Source organism: Rhinopithecus bieti, unplaced genomic scaffold (assembly GCF_001698545.2).
Source record: "Rhinopithecus bieti isolate Rb0 unplaced genomic scaffold, ASM169854v2 scaffold_20307, whole genome shotgun sequence".
Classification (NCBI taxonomy): domain Eukaryota; kingdom Metazoa; phylum Chordata; class Mammalia; order Primates; family Cercopithecidae; genus Rhinopithecus; species Rhinopithecus bieti.
In genome coordinates, this window is record NW_016809865.1 from 80,252 (window position 1) to 101,918 (window position 21,667).

At 37.5% G+C, this 21,667-nt stretch overlaps 1 protein-coding gene and 1 long non-coding RNA gene across 2 annotated transcripts in view; one reads left to right on the plus strand and one right to left on the minus strand.

The window, feature by feature from the left end:
* Positions 1–3,487, minus strand: part of LOC108541259 (uncharacterized) — a 61,858-nt gene extending 58,371 nt beyond the window's left edge. Inside the window, exon 1 of the long non-coding RNA XR_001888918.1 lies at positions 3,375–3,487. This is a non-coding gene — a long non-coding RNA (uncharacterized LOC108541259). The remainder of the gene's footprint in view (positions 1–3,374) is intronic.
* A 6-nt stretch (positions 3,488–3,493) lies between these two features.
* The window catches only part of IRAK1BP1 (interleukin 1 receptor associated kinase 1 binding protein 1), a 20,058-nt gene continuing 1,884 nt past the window's right edge, over positions 3,494–21,667 (plus strand). The window contains exons 1-2 of the mRNA XM_017890727.1: positions 3,494–3,876; positions 17,490–17,555. Of these exons, the coding sequence (XP_017746216.1) occupies positions 3,562–3,876; positions 17,490–17,555 (381 nt within the window). The 5' untranslated portion in view covers positions 3,494–3,561. The remainder of the gene's footprint in view (positions 3,877–17,489; positions 17,556–21,667) is intronic.

Consider the following 21,667-nt stretch of genomic DNA (forward strand, 5'->3'; position numbering starts at 1 on the left):
ATAAAGACACATGCACACGTATGTTTATTGTGGCACTATTCACAAGAGCAAAGACTTGGAATCAACCCAAATGTCCATCTGTGACAGACTGGATTAAGAAAATGTGGCACATACACACCATGGAATACTATGTAGCCATAAAAAAAGGATGAGTTCGTGTCCTTTGTAGGGACATGGATGCAGCTGAAAACCATCATTCTCAGCAAACTATCACAAGAACAGAAAACCAAACACCGCATGTTCTCAATCATAGGTGGGAATTGAACAATGAGATCACTTGGACACAGGAAGGGGATCATCACACACCGGGTCCTATTGTCGGCGTAGAGGGGGAGGGATAGCATTAGGAGATATACCTAATGTAAATGACAAGTTAATGGGTGCAGCACACCAACATGGCACATGTATACATATGTAACAAACCTGCACGTCATGCCCATGTACCCTAGAACTTAAAGTATAATAAAAAAACAAAAAGATAAAAAAATACAGATTCTCATGTGAAAAATTCCAACAGATTCAACCGGAATTAGGTACCTATTCTTAGTCCAATCAACTTGGTCGAGTCACCTTATTCAAAACAGTTGCTGGGGCTCAGCCTTGACTCTGAGGGAGAACTGAGCTACTATGATCTGAACAAATAGCTCTATCCTCTTCATTCATTCTCCCAATCATTCCAGCTGAAAACCTAAGTCAGTTTAGGCTTATCCTTCTCTTTCATATACTATTAATGTATAGTTCTGTCATAAAGAATTAATTCATTCTTCTTTCAAAATCCAGTATTATCTATTCCTTCTCCATTCTCATGGACTTTATTACTTGCCAAAATGATAGTTCAAAAACAGGCATTACACTGTAGTTAAATTTGCATTTCTTAAACTACTGGTGAGGATAAACTTTTTTTTTTTTTCATCCTATAGACTATTAACATTTCTGCTTTCTTGGTCGTATTGTGGACTTAATTGTGTCCCCCAAAATTCATATGTTGGAGTGTTAACTTCAATGTGACTGTATTTGGAATAGGGTTTTTAAGGAGGTAATTAAGGTTTAATGGAAGTCATAAAGGTGAGGCTCTAGGAAGAGACATCAGGGTAATGTGCACAGACGCAAGGCTATGTGAGGACAAGGCAAGAAAGTAGCCATCTGTAAGCCAACGAGAAAGGCCTTGGGAGATACCAAACCTGCTGACACCATAATCTTGGACTTCTAGGCCCCAGAACTATAAGAAAACAAATTTGTGCTGTTTAAGCTCCAAAGTCTTTGAAGCTGAAAGACTTTTGTTATGGCAATGGCAATCTAATGCAGTTTGCCTCAGTGTTCATTATTTTTCTTTTGACACATTTGTTTCTTCTAATAACAGCTCTCTAGGCATTAAGACTCTTAGCTCTTTATACACAATAAACATTAACAAACATTTTTCCCAATTTATTTGCCCCCCTACCTTTGTTTTCATTTTGCTTTATATAACTGATTTTTTTTTTTGGAAAGTCCAATTTTCAAACTTTTCCTTTATGGTTGCTGCACATGAAATTATGATTAAGGCCAGCCTTCTCATCCCCCAGAATATTTATATTTATATATAGGTTCTTCCAATTATTTTTCTTTTTGGTCTCATTTATTATTTTCAATGTATGATGTAAGGTATAAATTTTTTTAAAATATAGCTTACAATGGATCGGGCGTGGTCGCCCATGCCTGTAATCCCAGCATTTTCGGAGGCCGAGGTGGGAGGATCACGAGGTCAGGAGATTGAGACCATCCTGGTTAACACGGTGAAACCCCGTCTCTACTAAAAATACAAAAAAATTAGCCGGGCGTGTTGGCTGGTGCCTGTAGTTCCAGCTACGGGGGATGGTGAGGCAGGAGAATGGCGTGAACCCAGGAGGAGGAGCTTGCAGTGAGCGGAGATCGCACCACTGCACTCCAGCCTGGGTGACGGTGACAGAACGAGAACACCGCCTCAAAAAAAAAAAAAAAAAAAAAAAAATATATATATATATATACACACCACACACACCATAGCTTAATTATCCCTGTACATTGTAAAATTTTACACTGAATATGAAATATTTCTCGTATTACTAAATACTTACAAATTTAACTCCTGTTGCTTTTATTTATGACATTCATTCATTCAATAATTTATTTTGGAGGCTATATTCTTCCACATTTATTGTAAGGGAAAAAGAATTTTCCAGCAAGTTTAAGAAACATTGTTTTGGGTGTCTTAAATCATAAAAGACTATGAGGGAAAGCTCTTAACGTTAGTTTTTAAATTAAAATTGTTTTCAGCTAACAAGATGAATATACACAAAATTATGTTAATCCAGTGATGAGCCTAATTAAAGGAGGGGGGTACCATTTGATTTAGTTGCATTATACTAATCAAAAAGAACAGAAAAAACGATGGTGAAGAAACTACAAAAGGACTGTCAGCTTTTTCAGGCTCCTTTTAAAAGAATAGTTCTTGTCCTTCTAAAACTAGTTATTCAAAATTCTTTTTTCCCCCCTCAATTCTCTTAATAAAATTCAGACAGTAAAGAGGTATAAGCCAGTGGGGCTATTTTTACAAAGATCATTGCTTAGTGCTAGGAAGAGAATCCAGAAGACGGGAAGTTGAGGGTTGTGTTCTAAAGATTCTCTCAAAAAAAGGGTACAGAGAAACTCCAAGTTGTACACGCCCAGCAATGTCCATGTTGGACGTGCTTTGATACCACCTAAATCTCTCCTGTCCGAGTTCAAGGACCGAACCATTCCAGGGATTTTAGAAAAAAATGGGGAGACATGAAAATGATGCCAAAGCCATAGCTATTATTACAAACATCCATTATGTTAACTCTGCTTTCCATATGCAACGCACTCTACATACCATGGGCACCTTATAAGCACATAGCAAATGTGAAAAATATTGTCAACATTGCTTTGATAATATTATGATTAATATATATTCGAATATATAATATATTTGAATATAATATATATTATTGATACAAAAATATTATCAACGCTGCTTTAGAGAAGATGAAACTGAGATAGGAAGAATCATAATAAACTGTCCAAGATCACAGGGGCAAAAAGTTCACCTCAACTGAAACCTCTCACAAACCACAAAAGTGTGGCCGAGGGAGCCTCAAAAGCTGTACCCCAAGCGTCGACGGTAAAGTCAGAAAAGACAAGGCTGGGTGCAATCACAGAGAAATCTAAAACCACCCGCTCGGCCTCGCTACTCTTCTTCCTCTGAGGTGCAGAGACGCGGGTGGGAGGCCAAGGAGTTGCGAGAAAGGCCAGGGCTCACGGAGGAGACCACAGAGAAAGCCCGCTAACATTTTTTTGAAGGCCGTAAGGTAAACATGTTAAAAACCGTAGCTACTCACTCAGCCGACACCTAGTAAAAAAGATGCGGCAAGATCAACAAGGCGTAGCTTGCGCATGCCACAAACTCCGCGGCCTCCACAGCCATCCCGGCATACTTTGCGCGGTGCACAGCCAAGCCCTGGCGCGCATTGGCCCCTTCGGCCGCCGTCAGCCGGTAGTTACTATGGAAACCGAGCTGCCATCGCTATGTCTCTGCAAAAGACCCCTCCGACCCGGGTGTTTGTGGAACTGGTTCCCTGGGCTGACAGGGGCCCGGCGAACAACCTGGTCTCAGGCGGAGAGACGCTACCCGGCCTCCGCCACCCGCTCTCCTCAACACAAGCCCAAACTGCTACCCGCGAGGTGCACGTAAGCGGAACCTCAGAACTGTCTGGGGGCCCGGACCGGGCGCAGGTGGTGATGCGAGTGAGCAGCACCAAGGAGGCGGCGGCCGAGGCCAAAAAGAGCGTTTGTCGCCGTCTAGATTACATCACGCAGAGCCTCCAGCAGCAGGGCGTGCAGGTGAGATCTCCGCGGGGGAGGAAATGCGAGCCAGACTACACAAAAGGGTTGGCAGATGGTCGGGCCCCACGGCCCACTCTAGAGGGGAAGGGAAATGTGGAGGGTCTGGAGCGTTTAGGACGTCTTTGTCGCAAAGGTATTACGGGACGCCAGGACCTGGCAGAGTGAATATTTGAACCATTCTTCCCCTAGACGAAGGTAATTATTGGCCTCAGGCAAATTAAAAATGAAAGAATGCAAATTGGGTAGGTTTTTATCAGGCGATATTTGCTTCAGTGATTTTGTTTTAAATTTGAAGTGATGAAATGGTAAAACTTGAAATGTTAGTTGTAAATATTTGCCCAAGTGGAGTGCTGGACACTAAATGTTTTGTTTTGTTTTGTTTTGTTTTGTTTTGTTTTGTTTTGTTTTTATTCCACACCATGGAATTGGCAAGTGAAGAGCACGACCTGCTTCCTTCCGATCATGTAAAACTTTGCATGGAATGGTTCTTGAGTATGTTCCGCAAACAGTAACGTTGGGGAGTGGGGAAGAAGTTGCGTCCATTTTCATTTTATATTGATTTTCATTTTGTAATAATTCCCCCAAAATTTCTTCGGCCTTCTTAGGTTTAACTTAAAAGAAAAAGTCAAGCTAGTATTGTGGATACCACATATATGAAATACTTTTAACGGAGATGTCCATGAGACAAATCACTAAGCAAATCTTACCTTAAGCCTACTCCTAAGGAAAGAAAAAAAAATTGAAGCCATCATTTAATCCACACAATAGCACTGTTAGGCGTGTTTTAATATCCCCGTTTTCCAAATTTAAAGAGGTTAAACAATGCTGTGAACTTTAGGTAGAGCAATATTTGAACTCATGTATTCCTGAAACCAGAATGTAAGTTGCTTCCAATTCTGCTGATAATTAGAATGAAAGAAAATTAGAAATCATAGAGATGAACTATTTCAGTTTTCTCATTTTACTGAGTAGGACCCCAAAGGCTACAGATGTGACTTATCCAGGATAACATTGAATTGGTAAAAGTGCAGACATTGTTACTTCCAGTCTATTGCAAGAAATGCCATACCCTGAAAAAGCAAGTCCTTATTTTTAACAAGAAAAGATATTTGCATTGCCTTTATAATACAAACATATGAGTTATTACAAAGTCATATGGACAAGATTTCTTCAAATGATTTTACAATTTAGAAAAATACAAATAATTATAAATAATATGAGTAAAGTGGGTTTAATATGTAGAAAATCATTTTAAAAAACTGCTACTAGTGCCGTAGTTGAATAAGATAACAAGTTTTAAGTTATTTACATAAAATAAAATGGAGCTCACATGACTCTATAAAACAGCATAGGCTGGGCATGGTGGCTCATGCCTGTATTGCCAACACTTTGGGAGGCCAAGTCAAGTGGATCACTTGAGGCCAGGAGTTCAAGACCAGCCTGGTCAACATGGCAAAACCCCATCTCTAGTAAAAATAGAAAAATCAGCTGGCCATGGTGGCACACTCCTGTAATCCCAGCTACTAGGGTGACTGAGGCAGGAGAATCTCTTGAACCCAGGAGGTGAAGGTTTCAGTGAGCCGAGATGGCGCCACTGCACTCCAGCTTGGGCAACAGAGACTCTCTCAAATAAATAAGTAAGTAAATAAATTACTAAGTCCAACTTAGAGTAATTATATTAAGATTCAGTGTTCAATTCAATACATAAGAAGGACAGTAACCTCCCAATTATCTCTGCTAATTGATGAAAGAAGTCATGTAGATAATTTGTTCAGGAGAGAATACAAAATATCATTTATATTTTCAGGGTGAATTATGGGTCTTCACAAAGTCCTTATTCATTTTAAACTTTAGAATTCTGAGCTGTAAGGTTTATAAACATCACTTCCCTGCTTAAAGGGCTCCTCATAATCCAAACTCCTTTGCTTAAAAGATGGAGCTGAAGGTGGCCCTGTAATCCCAGCACTTTGGGAGGCCAAGAAGGGCACATCACCTGAGATCAGGAGTTCAAGACCAGCCTGACCAATGTGGCGAAACCCCCTCTCTACTAAAAATACCAGAATTAGCCGGGCATGGTGGTGCATGCCTGTAATCCCAGTTACTTGTGAGACTGAGGCAGGAGAATTGCTTGAACCCACGAGGTGGAGGTTGCAGTGAGCTGAGATCGCGCCATTGCACTCCAGCCTGGGCAACAAGAGTGAAACTCCATCTCAAAAAAAAAAAAAAAAAAAAAAAAAAAAAAAAAATCAGCCCAAATTCACCTTCTTGGCATTCCTTTCCTAATATAACAGTAATCCCTACCATACAACACTTCACTCCCTATACTTGTAATAAAAACTTATCCTGTATCATAATTCTTAATTTACTTGTCTCTCCTCCATATTCTAAACTTCTCCAGAGCCAAGACCATTTGTTCTTTTTTTGCCTGTATGAGTTATGGTCCATACACTCCACATAATGTGTACTCAGAAGATACCTTCTGAATGAAAAAAAGAAACAATGAAACAATAAATGAACAAATTATTCAGCTATGTGGTTTTCATTGAAAAGTATTTTAAAGTTTTAAGCAATATTTACTCATTCAACCAACAAACATTAAGCCTTTCTTTTCATTGTTCATTTTTGTTTTTGTTTCAAGATGGACTTTCACTCTTGTCGCCCATACTGGAGTACAATGGAGGCAGTCTAGGCTCACTGCAACCTCCACCTCCCAGGTTCAAGCGATTCTTCTGCCTCAGCCTCCCAAGTAGGTGGGATTACAGGCGCCTTCCACCACACCTGGCTAATTTTTGTATTTTTAGTAGAGATGGGGTTTCACCATATTGGCCAGGCTGGTCTCGAACTCCTGACCTCAACTGATCCCCTGCCTCGGCCTCCCAAAGTGCTGGGATTGCAGGTATGAGCCACTGCACCTGGCCCATTGTTCATTTTTAAACAACACTTAATATTGACTTAGTTTGTTTGGTCTGCTGTAATGAAAAACCATAGACTGGGTAGCTTGTAAACAACAGAAATTTATATCTTACAGTCCTGGAAGCTGGGCGTCCAAGATCAAGGAGCTAGTAGATTTGGTATATAGTGAATGCTACCAAGAATTACCCTGATATCTCTGCTTCCCTTTTATTTTCTCCTTTCTCCTACTATAGGCATAAAATGACCTCACAATGTCTGGTCCTCCCTTCACAAAAGTGTTTCTGTCATTCAGGATGCATATGTAAGTTCTAGTGCAAGAGAGGACTAGGAGTAAATGCTGAAGGGAGTGTTTAACCCCTTTAACCCATTGCAGTATCACCAAAACTACTGTAAGATTCCTCTAACAGAGTGCAGCTAAAAAAGAGACCCCTTTTCTCCTTTTTGCTTCACAACAGACCACCTCAGCCACCATGACACCCAGTAGGAGGTATTCCACAGGAGCAGCAGAAGAGAACTTATCTTGTATCGTGACATATCAAGACATAGTTCTTGCAATGGACTAAATGTTTGTGTCCCCCCAAAATTTATATGTTGAAACCTAATCCCAAGTATGATGGCATTTGGAGGAGGCTTTTAGGAGGTGATTGGGACATGAGGATAAGGCTGCTTATAGATGAGAACTCCGAGGACCAGGGTGATTATTGGCAGGTTGCTTGCCCATGCTCATAGCCAAGAAGTGGCAGAATTTTAACCTTAGGGTCCATGCTCTTAACTACTACAGGATGTTGCTTCTTTATTCTCTTGACAGTGCGTAATTGAGGCGTTAGGCAGGGAAGATGTCGCTGATGCTATTGATACCACTGCTTACATCCTTTGGCATTTCACATTTGTGTGCATGCGGGCCCAGCTTCCATCTGACAACATTTGTAAATTCTTTGCCTGAAAACTTTCCCTGGCTGCCAGAATCCACTCTGTCTGCAAATGGGGCCAGAGTGTAATGCCAGGGAATTAAAGTCCTCTCCCCCAGCCCCACCAGCCTTCATCTGAAGGCTAATGTGGAACTAGAATGACTGAGGGAAATGAATGGAAAGAGACCCCAGCATCTTCACCCCTTGGGGTAGGATAATTCTGAGGTATGTGTTCCACCCTGGTTCCTAGAGTTTCTCTGCAGGATTAAATTTGAGTTGACCACAGTGGTAATTTGCTTGACAACACATCCTTTAGTGCCTTTCTTTCCTTATCTGTCTTGCATCCCACTCTGTTAGTGGTGTTTTTTGGGATCACCTTCAAAATTAACTGTATGCAAATTTTTGTCTTAGGATCTGTTTCTAGGGGCACCCAAATTAAGAAGTAGTGGCAACAAATTGAACATAGACATTGGATGAAGTTTTTCATTTTTGAAAATGGTCACAACATGAATGTCCTTGTAAGCTACGTATTTATACATGCCTGTAATTACAGGTTGAGCATCCCATCCAAAATGCTTTACTGGAAATGTTTTGGATTTCGGAAGTTGTGGATCTGGGAATATTTGTATTTTATATGTACCATTGGAATATTTGTAATTCTGGAAATCCAAAATTCAAAATGCTCCAGTTTCCTTTGAGTGTCATGTTGGCACTCAAAAAGTTTAAGATTTTGGAGCATTTTGGTTTTTCGGATTAGGGATCCTCAACTAGTAATATTCTTTGGACATTAATTCCTGGATTATGTATATTTGAAGGCTTATGAAAATTGTATTCTAAAAATATATGTTTACACCTTCACTTGGCACAGTAGGCATTATTTTCTTCTGTAATTTTGCCAACTTAATAGTCCAAAAATTGATACTGTCATTTATTATTTCTTTATCATTTGAACTTAAACTTTTTAAATACAGATTTCTAGTTCACAATATTTTGCCCATTTTTATATTGTCTTTACCTTACTACATTTATAAGAACCTTAAAATTAAGATTATAAATAACCTGGCCGGGCACTATGGCTCTTGCCTGTAATCCCAGCACTTTGGGAGACTGAGGCAGGCAGATTATGTGACGTCAGGAGTTCAAGGCCAGCCTGGCTAACATGAAGAATCCATGTTTCTACTAAAAATATAAAACTTAGCCAGGCATGGTGGTGGGCACCTGTATCTCAGCTACTCAGGAAGCTGAGGCAGGAGAATCACTTGAGCCCAGGAGGCAGAGGTGGCAGTGAGCTGAGATCACGCCACTGCACTCCAGCCTGGGCAACAGAGTGAAACTCTGTCTCAAAAAAAAAAAAAAAGATTGTAAATAACCTGTCATATATTGCAAAAATTTTTCTCAGTTTTTTATTTGCTGTATAACTTAGTTTATAGTATTGAACATTCAAAATCTTAAAGTTGTGTTTAGCCAAAGTCATTAATTTTTTTCTGTATTTTTTCTACCTTTGTATATAATGTTTATTGGGTGTGTTGGGTTCTTCTCAAGCATAAAGCTATCTAACTTTTTTTTTTTTTAAAACACAAAGTCTCACTCTGTTGCCCAGTATGGAGTAGGGTGATATTATCATTGTTCACTACAGCCCAAAACTCCAGGACTCAAGCTGTCCTCCCACCTCAGCCTCCCAAATAGCTCAGACTACAGGCACACACCTCCATGCCCAGCTATATTTTTTATTTTTTGTAGAGACAGGGTCTTCCTGTGTTGTCCAGGCTGGTCTCAAACTCCTGGTCTCAATCAATCCTCCCACCTTGCCCTCCTGAAGCACTGGAATGCCAGGCATGAGCCACCACACCTAGCCTTGTAGAACTGTTAACTAATATTTCCTGGTCTCTTAAGGAACCTTTGTAGTACATTAGATATGTGTGCTGTGCTTGGAATTTACTTTGGTATAAGGATAAGAGTTTTTTTTTTTCTCATGACATAGGTAAGTAACTGTACTGACACCATTTACTGAAGTCTGTCTTTCCCTTACTACACATGCAAGAACCTTGCTTTGCATAATTGAAAAGTCAAGTTGTAATATGGGCTTTCATTGTCAAGGTTCTGCATATTTTGATGTAGTTCTCTTGGCTTTACCTTCATCTTCCTGCATTATACTAAAATGGCTGCAACATTCCCAAGCCTTACATCTTATACTGTGGCTTAAAAAGAAAAATAATAGTCTTTGTTTCCTGCAACCACATTTATTTTTAAAAATACTACAGTTTACTCTAAATAGACAACCTAAGCTTATTTTTGTGGCCAGAGAAATGCCAGACCAATTAGTTTACATTTGGATTTCTGTCCATCTTTTAACCTAATCCTGTAGTAAATCAGATGTGATCATCCTAAATAGTTTAGACCTGTTATGGCTTACCCTGAATCACAATAGTTACTGCTCAGAGGGAGTAGGGGAAGGATGTATGATATGAGGATTCCTTATTCCTTGTTTTACCTACTGCTTTGAAATGTTACTGGTTATTGCTATCTGTAATCTTCAAATGTTCTTGAATTAGTTACAGAATTAATTAGTTCATTTGATCCTTGTTATGGTCCTGTGTCAGTATGACTCTGTTTAAATTATTATCTTCATAAAACATCTGTAGGGCAAGTTCTCCCCTCATTACTTCAAACTATACTACTAATTAATTCAAGATGGATTAAAGACTTAAATCTTAGACCTAAAACCATAAAAACCTTAGAAGAAAACCTAGGCAATAGTTTCATGACTAAAACACCAAAAGCAATGGCAACAAAAGCCAAAATTGACAAATGGGATCTAGTTAAACTAAAGAGCTTCTGCACAGCAAAAGAAACTACCATCAGAGTGAACAGGCAACCTACAGAATGGGAGAAAATTTTGCAATCTACCCATCTGACAAACAGCTAATATCCAGAATCTACAAAGAAGTTAAACAAATTTACAAGAAAAAATCAAACAACCCCATCAAAAAGTGGACAAACGGTATGAACAGACACTTCTCAAAAGAAGACATTTGTGCAGCCAACAGACACGTGAAAGAATGCTCATCATCACTGGTCATCAGAGAAATGCAAATCAAAACCACAATGAGATACCATCTCACACCAGTTAGAATGGCAATCATTAAAAAGTCAGGAAACGAGATGCTGGAGAGGATGTGGAGAAACAGGGACACTTTTACACTGTTGACTGTAAACTAGTTCAACCATTTTGGAAAACAGTGTGGCGATTCCTCAAGGCCGATTCCTCAAAGACTAGAACCCTAGAAAATACCATTTGACGGCCCCAGCCATCCCCATTACTGGAATAATAGCCCAAAGGATTATAAAATCATCGCAATAAAGACACTTGCACACATATGTTTATTGCAGCACGTTCACCCAATAGCAAAGATAAGACTGATTAAGAAAAATGTGGCACATATACACCCTGGAATACAATGCAGGCCAAAAGAAAAAGGATGAGTTCATGTCCTTTGTATGGACCATGGATAAACTGGAAACATCATTCTGAGACAAACATAATCACAAAGGAACACAAAACCAGCCCAACCACCATGTTCCCTCTCGAAGGTGGCGAGTTGAACAATGAGAACACTTGTATACACGTATAGGAAACATAACACACCCGGCTGTCATTGATTGAGGGGAGGGGGAGGGATACATAAGTGAATAACCTAATGTAAATGACGAGTAAATGAATGCAACACACCAACATGTCCATGTATACATAGTAACCTGCACGTGTGCCCACATGTCCCGAACTTAAAAGATAATAAAAAAAAAAATTAAAAAAAATAAAGTCACGACTAAAAATGAATAAGTATTTTTACTGGTTCTAAAGATTGTTTCAGAGAAACAAAAACATGGAGTGGTAAAGCAATTTTCAGTAAAGTAAAGGAATCTTTTAACAAAGTTGCCTTAACAGTCAAATGTCTATTATGCAAAAAAAAAAAAAAGACCCTCCACAGTCACCTACACCTTATACAAAACTTTGTTTCCAAAATTGTCCAATATGCACATGACATCGTTGCCTGTTATCAGGAAGAAGTCAACACTTTCCGCGACTGCTCTTAAATAAGATCACCCCCAAGAAAACAATGCAGATCAAGCACTGGATGGAACAAACCCTACTTAATGAGAAAAAAGACAAAAGGAGATCAGAGTCAGTAAAGTAAATGGTCAGTCCCCCCAATGACCAGGCCAACTCCTTCCAAGAAAGCTAATGCAGAAGCAGGTGAACCAGGGTGGCACTCCTGTGCGCAAACCAGAAAAGGGCCAGGTCCCCTTCCTACAGGACAGAATATAGGTAGTTTGAGGTGCCAAGGTGTCCATATGACATACAACCATTTAAAAAAAGTAGAACAAAAAAGTACAATATTGATCTGAAATGGGAGGTTATTCCCAACCAAGGAAACAACCAGCAAAAGCTCTGAAAGATACTTAACTCTTAGTTAACCAATGTTCCAGGGCAAACGGCCCCATTCCGGCAAGTTTAGTGAAGCCAAAAAGAGCAATTAGCATGAAAGAATTGGCCTTTTCCCAAAACAGTAAAAACACAAAACTTCCAGAAAAAAAGAAAAGAGAACAATCTATGTGACCTTGGATTGAAAAATGAAGTTTTAGATACAGAGTTGAGTTACCCTTATCGAAAATGTTAGGACCAAGAAATGTTTTCAAAGAATTTCAAGAATTTTATTTGGAATATGCATTATATACTTTAATGCTAAATATCCCAAAATCCAAAAATCTTAAAATTCGAAATGCCCAAGGGAAGCCATTTCTTTTGAGCAATCAATGTTTTGGTGCTAAAAAAAGATTTGAATTTGGAAGATTTGTGAATTTGGATTTCAACATTTAAGGATGCCAACCTGTATTGCCAAAAAGCGCAAGTCCATGAATCAAGAAAAAGTAAATGTATTATCAAAACAATTAAAAAAAACCCACTTTGTGAAAAACATTGTTAAGAATAAAAAAGTCAATCTACAGACTGGAGAAAATTATTTGAAATTAACAATAAGCATAAAAGGAACTTGTATCTTTAAGAAATGAAAAATCAGTTCTATAGACTTGGGAAAGAAGACATTTGTAAATACAATAGCGAAATAAAAGACTTGTTATCAAAGGCACATATATAGAACTCAATTCAGCAGTAACAAACAGCTCAATAAAAATGCACAAAAGATCTTAACAGACACTTCACCAAGGAACTTATGCAGATGGCAAGTAGGCACATGAAAATATACTCAACATTACTTGTCATTAGGGAAATGGAAAATAAACCACAATGAAATACTACTGTGTACCTATTAGAATGGTAACACTGATGCCAAATGCTGGGAAGGATGCAGAGCAACAGGAATTCTCATTCATTGCTGGTGAGATTGCAAAATTATATGGCCACTTTGGAAGGTAGTCTTACAGTTTCTTATAAAGTTAAATTAGACTTACATAGAAGTCAGCATTCTAGGATAATTTGCCAAAGTGAATTGAAAACTTAAGTACATATAAGAATCTGTACACAAATGTTTATAGCAGCTTTATTAATAACTTCTAAAACTGGAAGCAGCCAAGATGTCTTTCAGCAGTGGAATGGATTTAAAAAACTCTGGTACATCTAAGCAAAAGAATATTATTCAGCAATAAAAAGGAGTAAGAATTGATTCACAAAACAATGTGAGTGAATCTTAGCTGCATATTAGTCAGTGAAAGAAGCCAGACCCAAAAGCTTTGAATTTTTTGATTCTATTCATATGATCTCCTGGAGAAGAGCAATACTATGGGGACCGAAAACAGATTTGTGGTTAACAATCTGTTGGAGGGCGAAGTGGTTGACTAAAAGAGATGCATGGAGAAATTTTTAAGGTGAAAGAACTATTCTTTATGGTACTGGAGTGGTACATACATGACTTTATGCATTTGTCAAAACTCACAGAGCTGTAAATCACAAATAGTGAAGCTTGATGTATGTAAACTGGGGGAAAAAGGCATCAAAGAGCCTATCACAGGATCAATCCCACGATAAAATTTATTCTCTTGACAAATGAACCCAGTTCTTACAAATGAGTGACATAACTGCTTAAGGTGATGGGGCAGGGAGTGTCCTAAATTACTGGAAAATGGTGTTTTGACTGGAAATTATAAGGATGAAGAATAAAGATACAAAAACTCTATGCTCTAGTTGGTAAATATGTTTTCCAAAGGGGTATTTGTTAACAAGTCTGAAACTGCTTTACATGTATACTGGGGTTAAACAAATAAGTGGATAGCGGATGGTGGGAGCCAGGTTTCTCACTCTCAGAGAGGGAAGTTACAAATAAAAATGGAAGGTTAAAATGAATTCTGTGATTCAGGATTAGAATTGAAAGCATCAGTGTGAATGCATCTTTAACTTTGTATATTGTACAGATGGAAAAATTTTATGTGTGTGCATATATATATACACACACACATAGACGTATATATATATATATGTCTATGTATATATATATATATACCCTAGCTCTGTCCACTGAGAGAGCCTGGAAGGAATGACACCCCAATAGCAGTGAGCAGTCTCAGCATTCAGATCTTGGTTCTACATAAAAAGAAAAGGTACTATGCTTCTTGGAGAAATGGCTTATTCTAGGACTGGGACAGGGAAACTACATAACTGTAATATATTGTAACAGAAAGTAAGAAAGTGCTCAACAAGTAAAGGAAAGGGGTATCTCAAACAGATAAAGGAGCCAAGCTGAAAGAAGTGCCAATGGCCAAAGCTAGAACAATTGAACAACAAAATAAACAAAGTAGTATTTATTGAGTGAGTGTCGGCTACACTTAGTGACATGCTTCCAGTATGGAAAGGGGAAAATAGTAACTTTACAGTGGAAGAAACTGGCAAACACTACTTTACCCAAGTGACCAGTATTAGTATCTTGAGTAGTATCATGTGGATACCATGTACTGCCTGATGTGTTGTGATTAAAAAGGCATTTCACCTCTACAGTATTCTTTCCTAAAATTTATAACCCTAGTCTAATCATGAGAAAACATCAATGTCAAAATGAGGGACATTCTGCAAAATACATGACCAAAACTTCCAAAGTCATGAAAAGCAAGGGAAGACTGAGAAACTGTCAAGAGACCAGAGGAGACTAAGGAGACTTGATGAATTAATGCAATACAGTATCATGGATTCGATCCTGTAGTAGTAAAAAGCACATTTAATAGAAAAACTGGTGAAGTCCAAATAAAGTTTGGAGTTTAGTTAATGGTAATCTGCTAATGTTGGCTTTTTAGTTTAGACAGATATACTATAGTATTAACATCAGAGAAGTCTGAAACTGAGGTAGATGGGAACTCTGTACTATCTTGGTAACTTCTCCATAAATTTTAAATTATTCCAAAATTAAAAGTTTATTTTAAAAAGTTCAGGCCAAGTGTGGTGGCTCATACCTGTAATCCCGGCACTTTGAGAGGCTAAGGTGGGAGGATCATTTGAGGCCAGGAATTTGAGACCACCCTATCAACATAGCAAGACCCTAGCTCTACAAAAAAATTTTTAGAAAATCCGGGCATCCTCCTAGCTACTCAGGAGGCTGAGACAGGAAGATCACTTGAACTCAGGGATTCAGGATTACAGTGAGACATACTTGTACCACTACTTTGCAGCCTGGGCAGCAAAGCAAGACTCTGTCAATCAATAGTTAAGAACAAAATGTACAATATAATTTTATTTATGGAAAAAGTCTGTATATAGATCTAGATACGTTTATATGCATTGGTGGTTTATTAAAATGTTTACTAAAATATTAACAGTAATGGGATTTGAGAATACTACTACTTTTTGGTTATTTTCGCTAGTATTAGATTTTCTTTGATTAGCATGTACTTTTATTTAAAAAATACTATTAAAAACAAAGATAGCAATAAAAGATACTTTGCTTTCCAGTTACCTTTCATAAAATTATTTCTCATAATTTTTCAATCAGTTGTTCATCAAGTGAAGTTGCAGGAAAGTGAAAAATGAGACATGTTTTATGATGTATGTTTACATGTCATAAAATATTAAATGACAAAAAGTTTCATGTTAATCAAGTGAAAAAATGATTACAAGCAATATGTATAGTACAGACCCCTAATTCTTGCAGTCAGTCTTGGTCCGAAAATATTAAATGTAGAATTCCAGAAATAATCCGTAAGTTTAAAACTGTACACCATTCTGAGTAGCGTGATGAAATCTCTGTCCTGCTCTGTCCCAGCGGGGGATGTGAATCATAACTTGTTCAGTGTTTCCATGCTGTATATGCCACCTACCCATTAGTCACTTGTAGCTGTCTGGGTTATCAGAGCAGAAAAAAAATATTATACATAAGGTTGGATACTATCTGTGGTTTCAGGTATCTGCTGGATTTTTAAGGTGAAAGAACTATTCTTTATGGTACTGGAGTGGTACGTACATGACTTTATGCATTTGTCAAACCTCACAGAGCTGTAAATCACAAATAGTGAAGCTTGATGTATGTAAACTGGGGGAAAAAGTCATCAAAGAACCTATCACAGGATCAATCCCAGGATAAAATTTATTCTCTTGACAAATGAACCCAGTTCTTACAAATGAGTGACATAACTGCTTAAGGTGATGGGGACAGGGAGTGTCCTAAATTACTGGAAAATGGTATTAAGTTCCAGGTATCTCTTGGAAGTTATCCCCTGTAGACAAGGGAGAACTACTGTACTGTTTTGTACTTAACCTGTATTCTAAATTTTCCACAGTGAGTAGGTATTACTTTCATAATAAAAATGTTGCACTAATATTTTCATGGGACTGACTGACATCACAGTGATATTTGGAACTTGAGTCAAAAGCTTTTAACTTAGGTTAAAACTTTTAAGAATTTTTCTGGATAACATAAACTGCTTGTAATTAGTTTATATCTTAAAATTTAGATGCAACCTTGTCTTCTTCAAATAACATAATTAAATTACTTGGCATAATTGTATATTGATTTAACATATATTTTGAAAAGTACAAAAAAATTACATAAAATGCAAGTTTTGCTTGTCCCCAAAGAATGAGAGTAGCTGAAGATTTTAGTCACTGAATTTAAAAACCCTTTTGGAAAGCAAATAAGAAATTCAACTTTTTTGTCAGAATTATATGCCTTGTATTTTTCCTGAGAATATATAAGTATTAATACTACTTTTTTAAAACCAAACTGGCTCAGGTTAGATGTTTCAATAAATATTTATATCATAGTGGTATAGTCTCGACTTTTGGTGAGTGCCTTCTGTATGCCAACTACTTGATATACAACTTCTCATTAAATCTGCAAAACGATGTTATGTGATATACATGGTATTAACCTGATTTTATAAATGTGGAGCCTAAGGCTCAAAAAATTGAGTATTGAGTAACTTGTCCAGAGTTGCACATAATACATATTTGGTAATTTTGTATTAAAATATTTGTAAATTAAATATTTTTTAAAATGCTGACACTCAACATTAAGTATGCTTTATGTGCTAACAATTGCTCATATATATATCACCCTAACTTCATACTTTCATTACAGGCTAATATAAATTATAAAAAAAGTGACATGAAATTTTAAGCAAACATTTATAGATTTCTGAATTCATTTTAGGAAAGTTTTAAAACATCAGGCAGAGTTCTTTTTGCATACTTTACGTTTTTCTGATTTTAATTAGTGTAGGTTTCTAATTTATATTTTAGTGTAATTGCGTCAGATGTTTAGTAATCATATTCTTGGACTTTTTCTGTTTCAGGCAGAAAATATCACTGTGACAAAGGATTTTAGGAGAGTGGAAAATGCTTATCACATGGAAGCAGAGGTATGTACTTAACAAATAATTGGAAGCAGCATGATTTTGTGGAGACATTTATTTTTATTCTTGAACTGGAATGGTGAAAATGCTTCTCATGATATTGATAGAAGATTATTTTTCTCAAAATCATGTTGGTGTTATATATCTATTTCAGTTTTATATAAATTTAGTGAGATTTAAGAGAAATAGTTTAAAATGGAATAAAAACAGCAAGTGGGAAATAGCAGTTAATTGCCGCTAAATAAAATTTTAGTACTATCATCTAATGTGCAGGTAACACTACAGAAATCTCTTTTAGATAAAAGCAAATAAACAAAGTCATAACCTAAAGGATTTGAAATACTTTTCAGCAGTCTTTTGTTTTGCAGTGCAATTTTACTGTATTGTGATAAATATTGTTTAAAATGAAAACCCTTTAACCTTTATACAAATTAAAAAATAAAACTATTTTCAGTACACTCAATTAATGACAACATTTAGTTCCTACAGCTGCCTATACTTTTTACTTATATTTAAAGATTCGATGGCCAGGATTTTGTGAAATCAGAGTGTGTCCTAGTGGTGGTTAGGTTAAAGGACTGCTGTTTCTGATTCCAAACATTTTGGAGTATGTCCCTAGTCCATGTCACTTCCTTGTAACAGGAAACAAAGAGTGGAGTTATATTGAAATCTTGTATATCAAATGAGAGAATCTTTGTCTTTTGAAGTAGAAAATATCCCCATCACCTGTTTCTGTCTTCAGGCAGACAATACACTGGTTTTCTGACTTTAAAGAGGTGACCTTAGGTTCAAATCACTTAGGCCCAGATTTCTCAAAGGTCATATAACAAGAATTAGATTAGAAATTAGAACCCTGGGTTCTTATCTCTTGAGAAGCAACTTCCACAATATTCTGTTTGTTGCCCCAATGCTTCCTGCAATCATTTTGTGATTTCTCCACTTAAAATTTTACTGTGTCAGGAATTTTTAAATGACTCGTTATGATTTTGGGGATCCACTTGGCAAAACTTATTTTGTAGTAGTAGGAACTGAAAAATGCCTTTCAAAACAGTATGAAGAGCAGTCTGATCCAAATTACAGAGGTTAAAAGCTGGTAGTATGTTACAGTACTCCTCCAGTAATTATTACCTGTTAGTACTTCAGATTGTAATGAATATAAATAGGAGCAAGTTATCTTAGTTAAGTAGATTTATTAAGAAGGAACCAAGGGAATAATTGGAAAAAGAAAACAGTCCCAGAAACTACGTAGCCAGGTTTCATGGAAAACTGGAACGTGTTTGAAACCACTGAGTTCTAGGAACTGACCTTTCAGATGCAGAAAGAGAGCATTAGAGCTGCTTTGTTTTAAAACATGACTAAATGAGAGTTTGGCTAAACTCTGCTCCTCTTCCTTCTGCTTTACTTACCTTTTTAATGTTTTATATTCAGATTTCTTAAGAGATAATCTGATTATATTTTCTATAGGGATTCCAGGTAGCCAGAATTTATATCATATCACACAGTCCAATACATGATTGCCCTTAGGTCAGCACCAGCAGTCAGTGGAAACCAGAGTATTGGGATCACAAAATACAAAATGTACCAATCTAAGCATTAATAACAATGTGTGGCTTTATGGCTATGGATTTAGCAAACACTAAAACCTACTGTATAACACATACCAGTATTCTTAAGTACTGTTAAATATATGGAAGGAGATTAGATGGTTGGTAGACTCCTACAACTCAAGTGAAGAAAAGCAAATAACCTGATTTTAAAAATGAACCAAGGACTTGAATAGACATTTATCAAAAGAAGACATACAGATGGACAAAAGGTATAAAAAAAGGTGTTCAGCATCACTAATTACTTGAGACATACAAATCAAAACTATATTGAGCTATAACCTCACACCTATTAGAATGGCTATTATAAAAAAAGCAGAAGATTGGCTGGTCACGGTGGTTCATGCCTGTAATCCCAGCACTTTGGGAGATCGAGGTGGGCGGATCATGAGGTCAGGAAACCCCATCTCTACTAAAAATACAAAAAAATTAGCCAGGTGTGGTGGTGGGCACCTGTAATCCCAGCTACTTGGGAGGCTGAGGCAGAAAAATCACTAGAACCCGGGAGGTGGAGGTTGCAATGAGCCAAGATAGTGCCACTGCACTGCAGCCTGGGCGACAGAGCAAGACTCCGTCTCAGAAAAAAAAAAAAAAAAAAACAGAAGACAGTGTTGATGAGAAAGCGGAAAAATTAGAACGCTTGTGCACTGCAGGTGGGAATGTATGATGGTGTAACCATTATGGAAAACAGTATACAGGTTCCTCAAAAAATTAAAAATAGAACTACCATATGATTCAGCAATCCCACTCCTGGATGTGTATCCAAAAGAACTGACATCAGGATCTGGAAGAAATAACTGTACTTGCGTGTTCATTGTAGCATTATTCACAACAGCCAAGATATGGAAGCAACCCAAATGTTCATGGACAGATAAATGGATAAAGAAAATGTGTTATATACATACAATGAAATATTATTTGGCCTCAAAAAAAAAAAGGGAACTCCTACCATTTGCAACATTGCTGTGCCTGCAAGACATTATGTTAAGAGAAATGTCAGTAACAGAATGATAAATACTGGATTATTCCACTTACATGAGGAGTCTAAAATAATCAAATCATAGAAGCAAAAAAATAGAAGCTGGTTGCCAAAGAATGGAGGGAAGGGGAAATGGGATTTCTTATTCAATGGGTATAAAGTTACAGTTATGCAGATGAATAAATTCTAGATATGGGCTATACAGCATAGTGCCTACAGTTAACACAGTGTTGTGCACTTAAAAATTTGTTAAGAGGGTAGATCTCATGTTATGCTTTTATCATACACATGCACAAAGCAAAGAACACAAGGGAAATTTTGGAGGTGATAGATGCATTTATTGTCTTGATTATAGTGATATCACAGGTGTATGCGTATGTCCAAACTCATCAAATTGTATATTCTAAGTATGTGCAGTTTTTATATATAAATTACACCTCAGTACAGCTCCAGTTTTTTTTTTTTTTTGAGACTGAGTCTCACTCTGTCGCCCAGGCTGGAGTGCTGTGGCATGATCTCAGCTCACTGCAACCTCTGCCTCCCAGGTTCAAGTGGTTCTCCTGCCTCAGCCTCTGGAGTTGCTGGGATTACAGGTACCTGGCTAATTTTTGTATTTGTAGTAGAGACGGGGTTTCACCATGTTGGCCAGGCTGGTCTCAAACTCCTGACTTCAAGTGACCTATCTGCCTCGACCTCCCAAAGTGCTGGGGCTACAGACATGAGCCACCCAGCCTGCCCTAAATAAATTTTTTTTAAAGAATAGATGAGGCCAGACACAGTGGCTCAAGGCTGTAATCCCAGCACTTTGAGAGGCTGAGGTGGGTGGATTGCTTGAGCCTAGGAGCTCCAGACCAACCTGGGTGACATGTTAAAACCCTGTCTCTACAAAAAAAATACAATAATTAGGTAGATGTGACGACAGGCACCTGTAGACCTATCTACTCTGGAAGCTGGGGTGGGAGGATAGCTTGAGCCCAGGAGGCAGAGGTTCCAGTCAGTCAAGATCATGCCACTGCACTGCAGCCTGGGCAACAGAGTGAGACTCTGTCTCAAAAAAAAAAAAAAAAAAGAAAGAAATATCAGACAGTAGAACATTACTTTTGACATAATATCCAAAAATTTCATTCCAAAAGGCATGAAATTCTTTATCTACCTTCCACCTACCATGCCGCTTATCTTTGTTTCAAAGATAAAAATGTTAAACTCAAGATGGATTAAACACTTAAGTGTAAAACCTAAAACCATATAAACCCTAGAAGAAAACCTAGGCAATACCATTCAGGACATAGGCAGGGGCAAAGACTTCATGACTAAAACAACAAAAGCAATTGCAACAAAAGCCACAATTGACATATGGGATCTAATTAAACTGAAGAGCTTCTGCACAGCAAAAGAAACCATCATCAGAGTGAACAGGCAACCTACAGAATGGGAGAAAAATTTTGCATTCTATCCATCTGACAAAGGGATAATATCCAGAATCTACAAGGAACTTAAACAAATTTATTAAAAAAAAAAAAAAAAAAAAAAAAAAA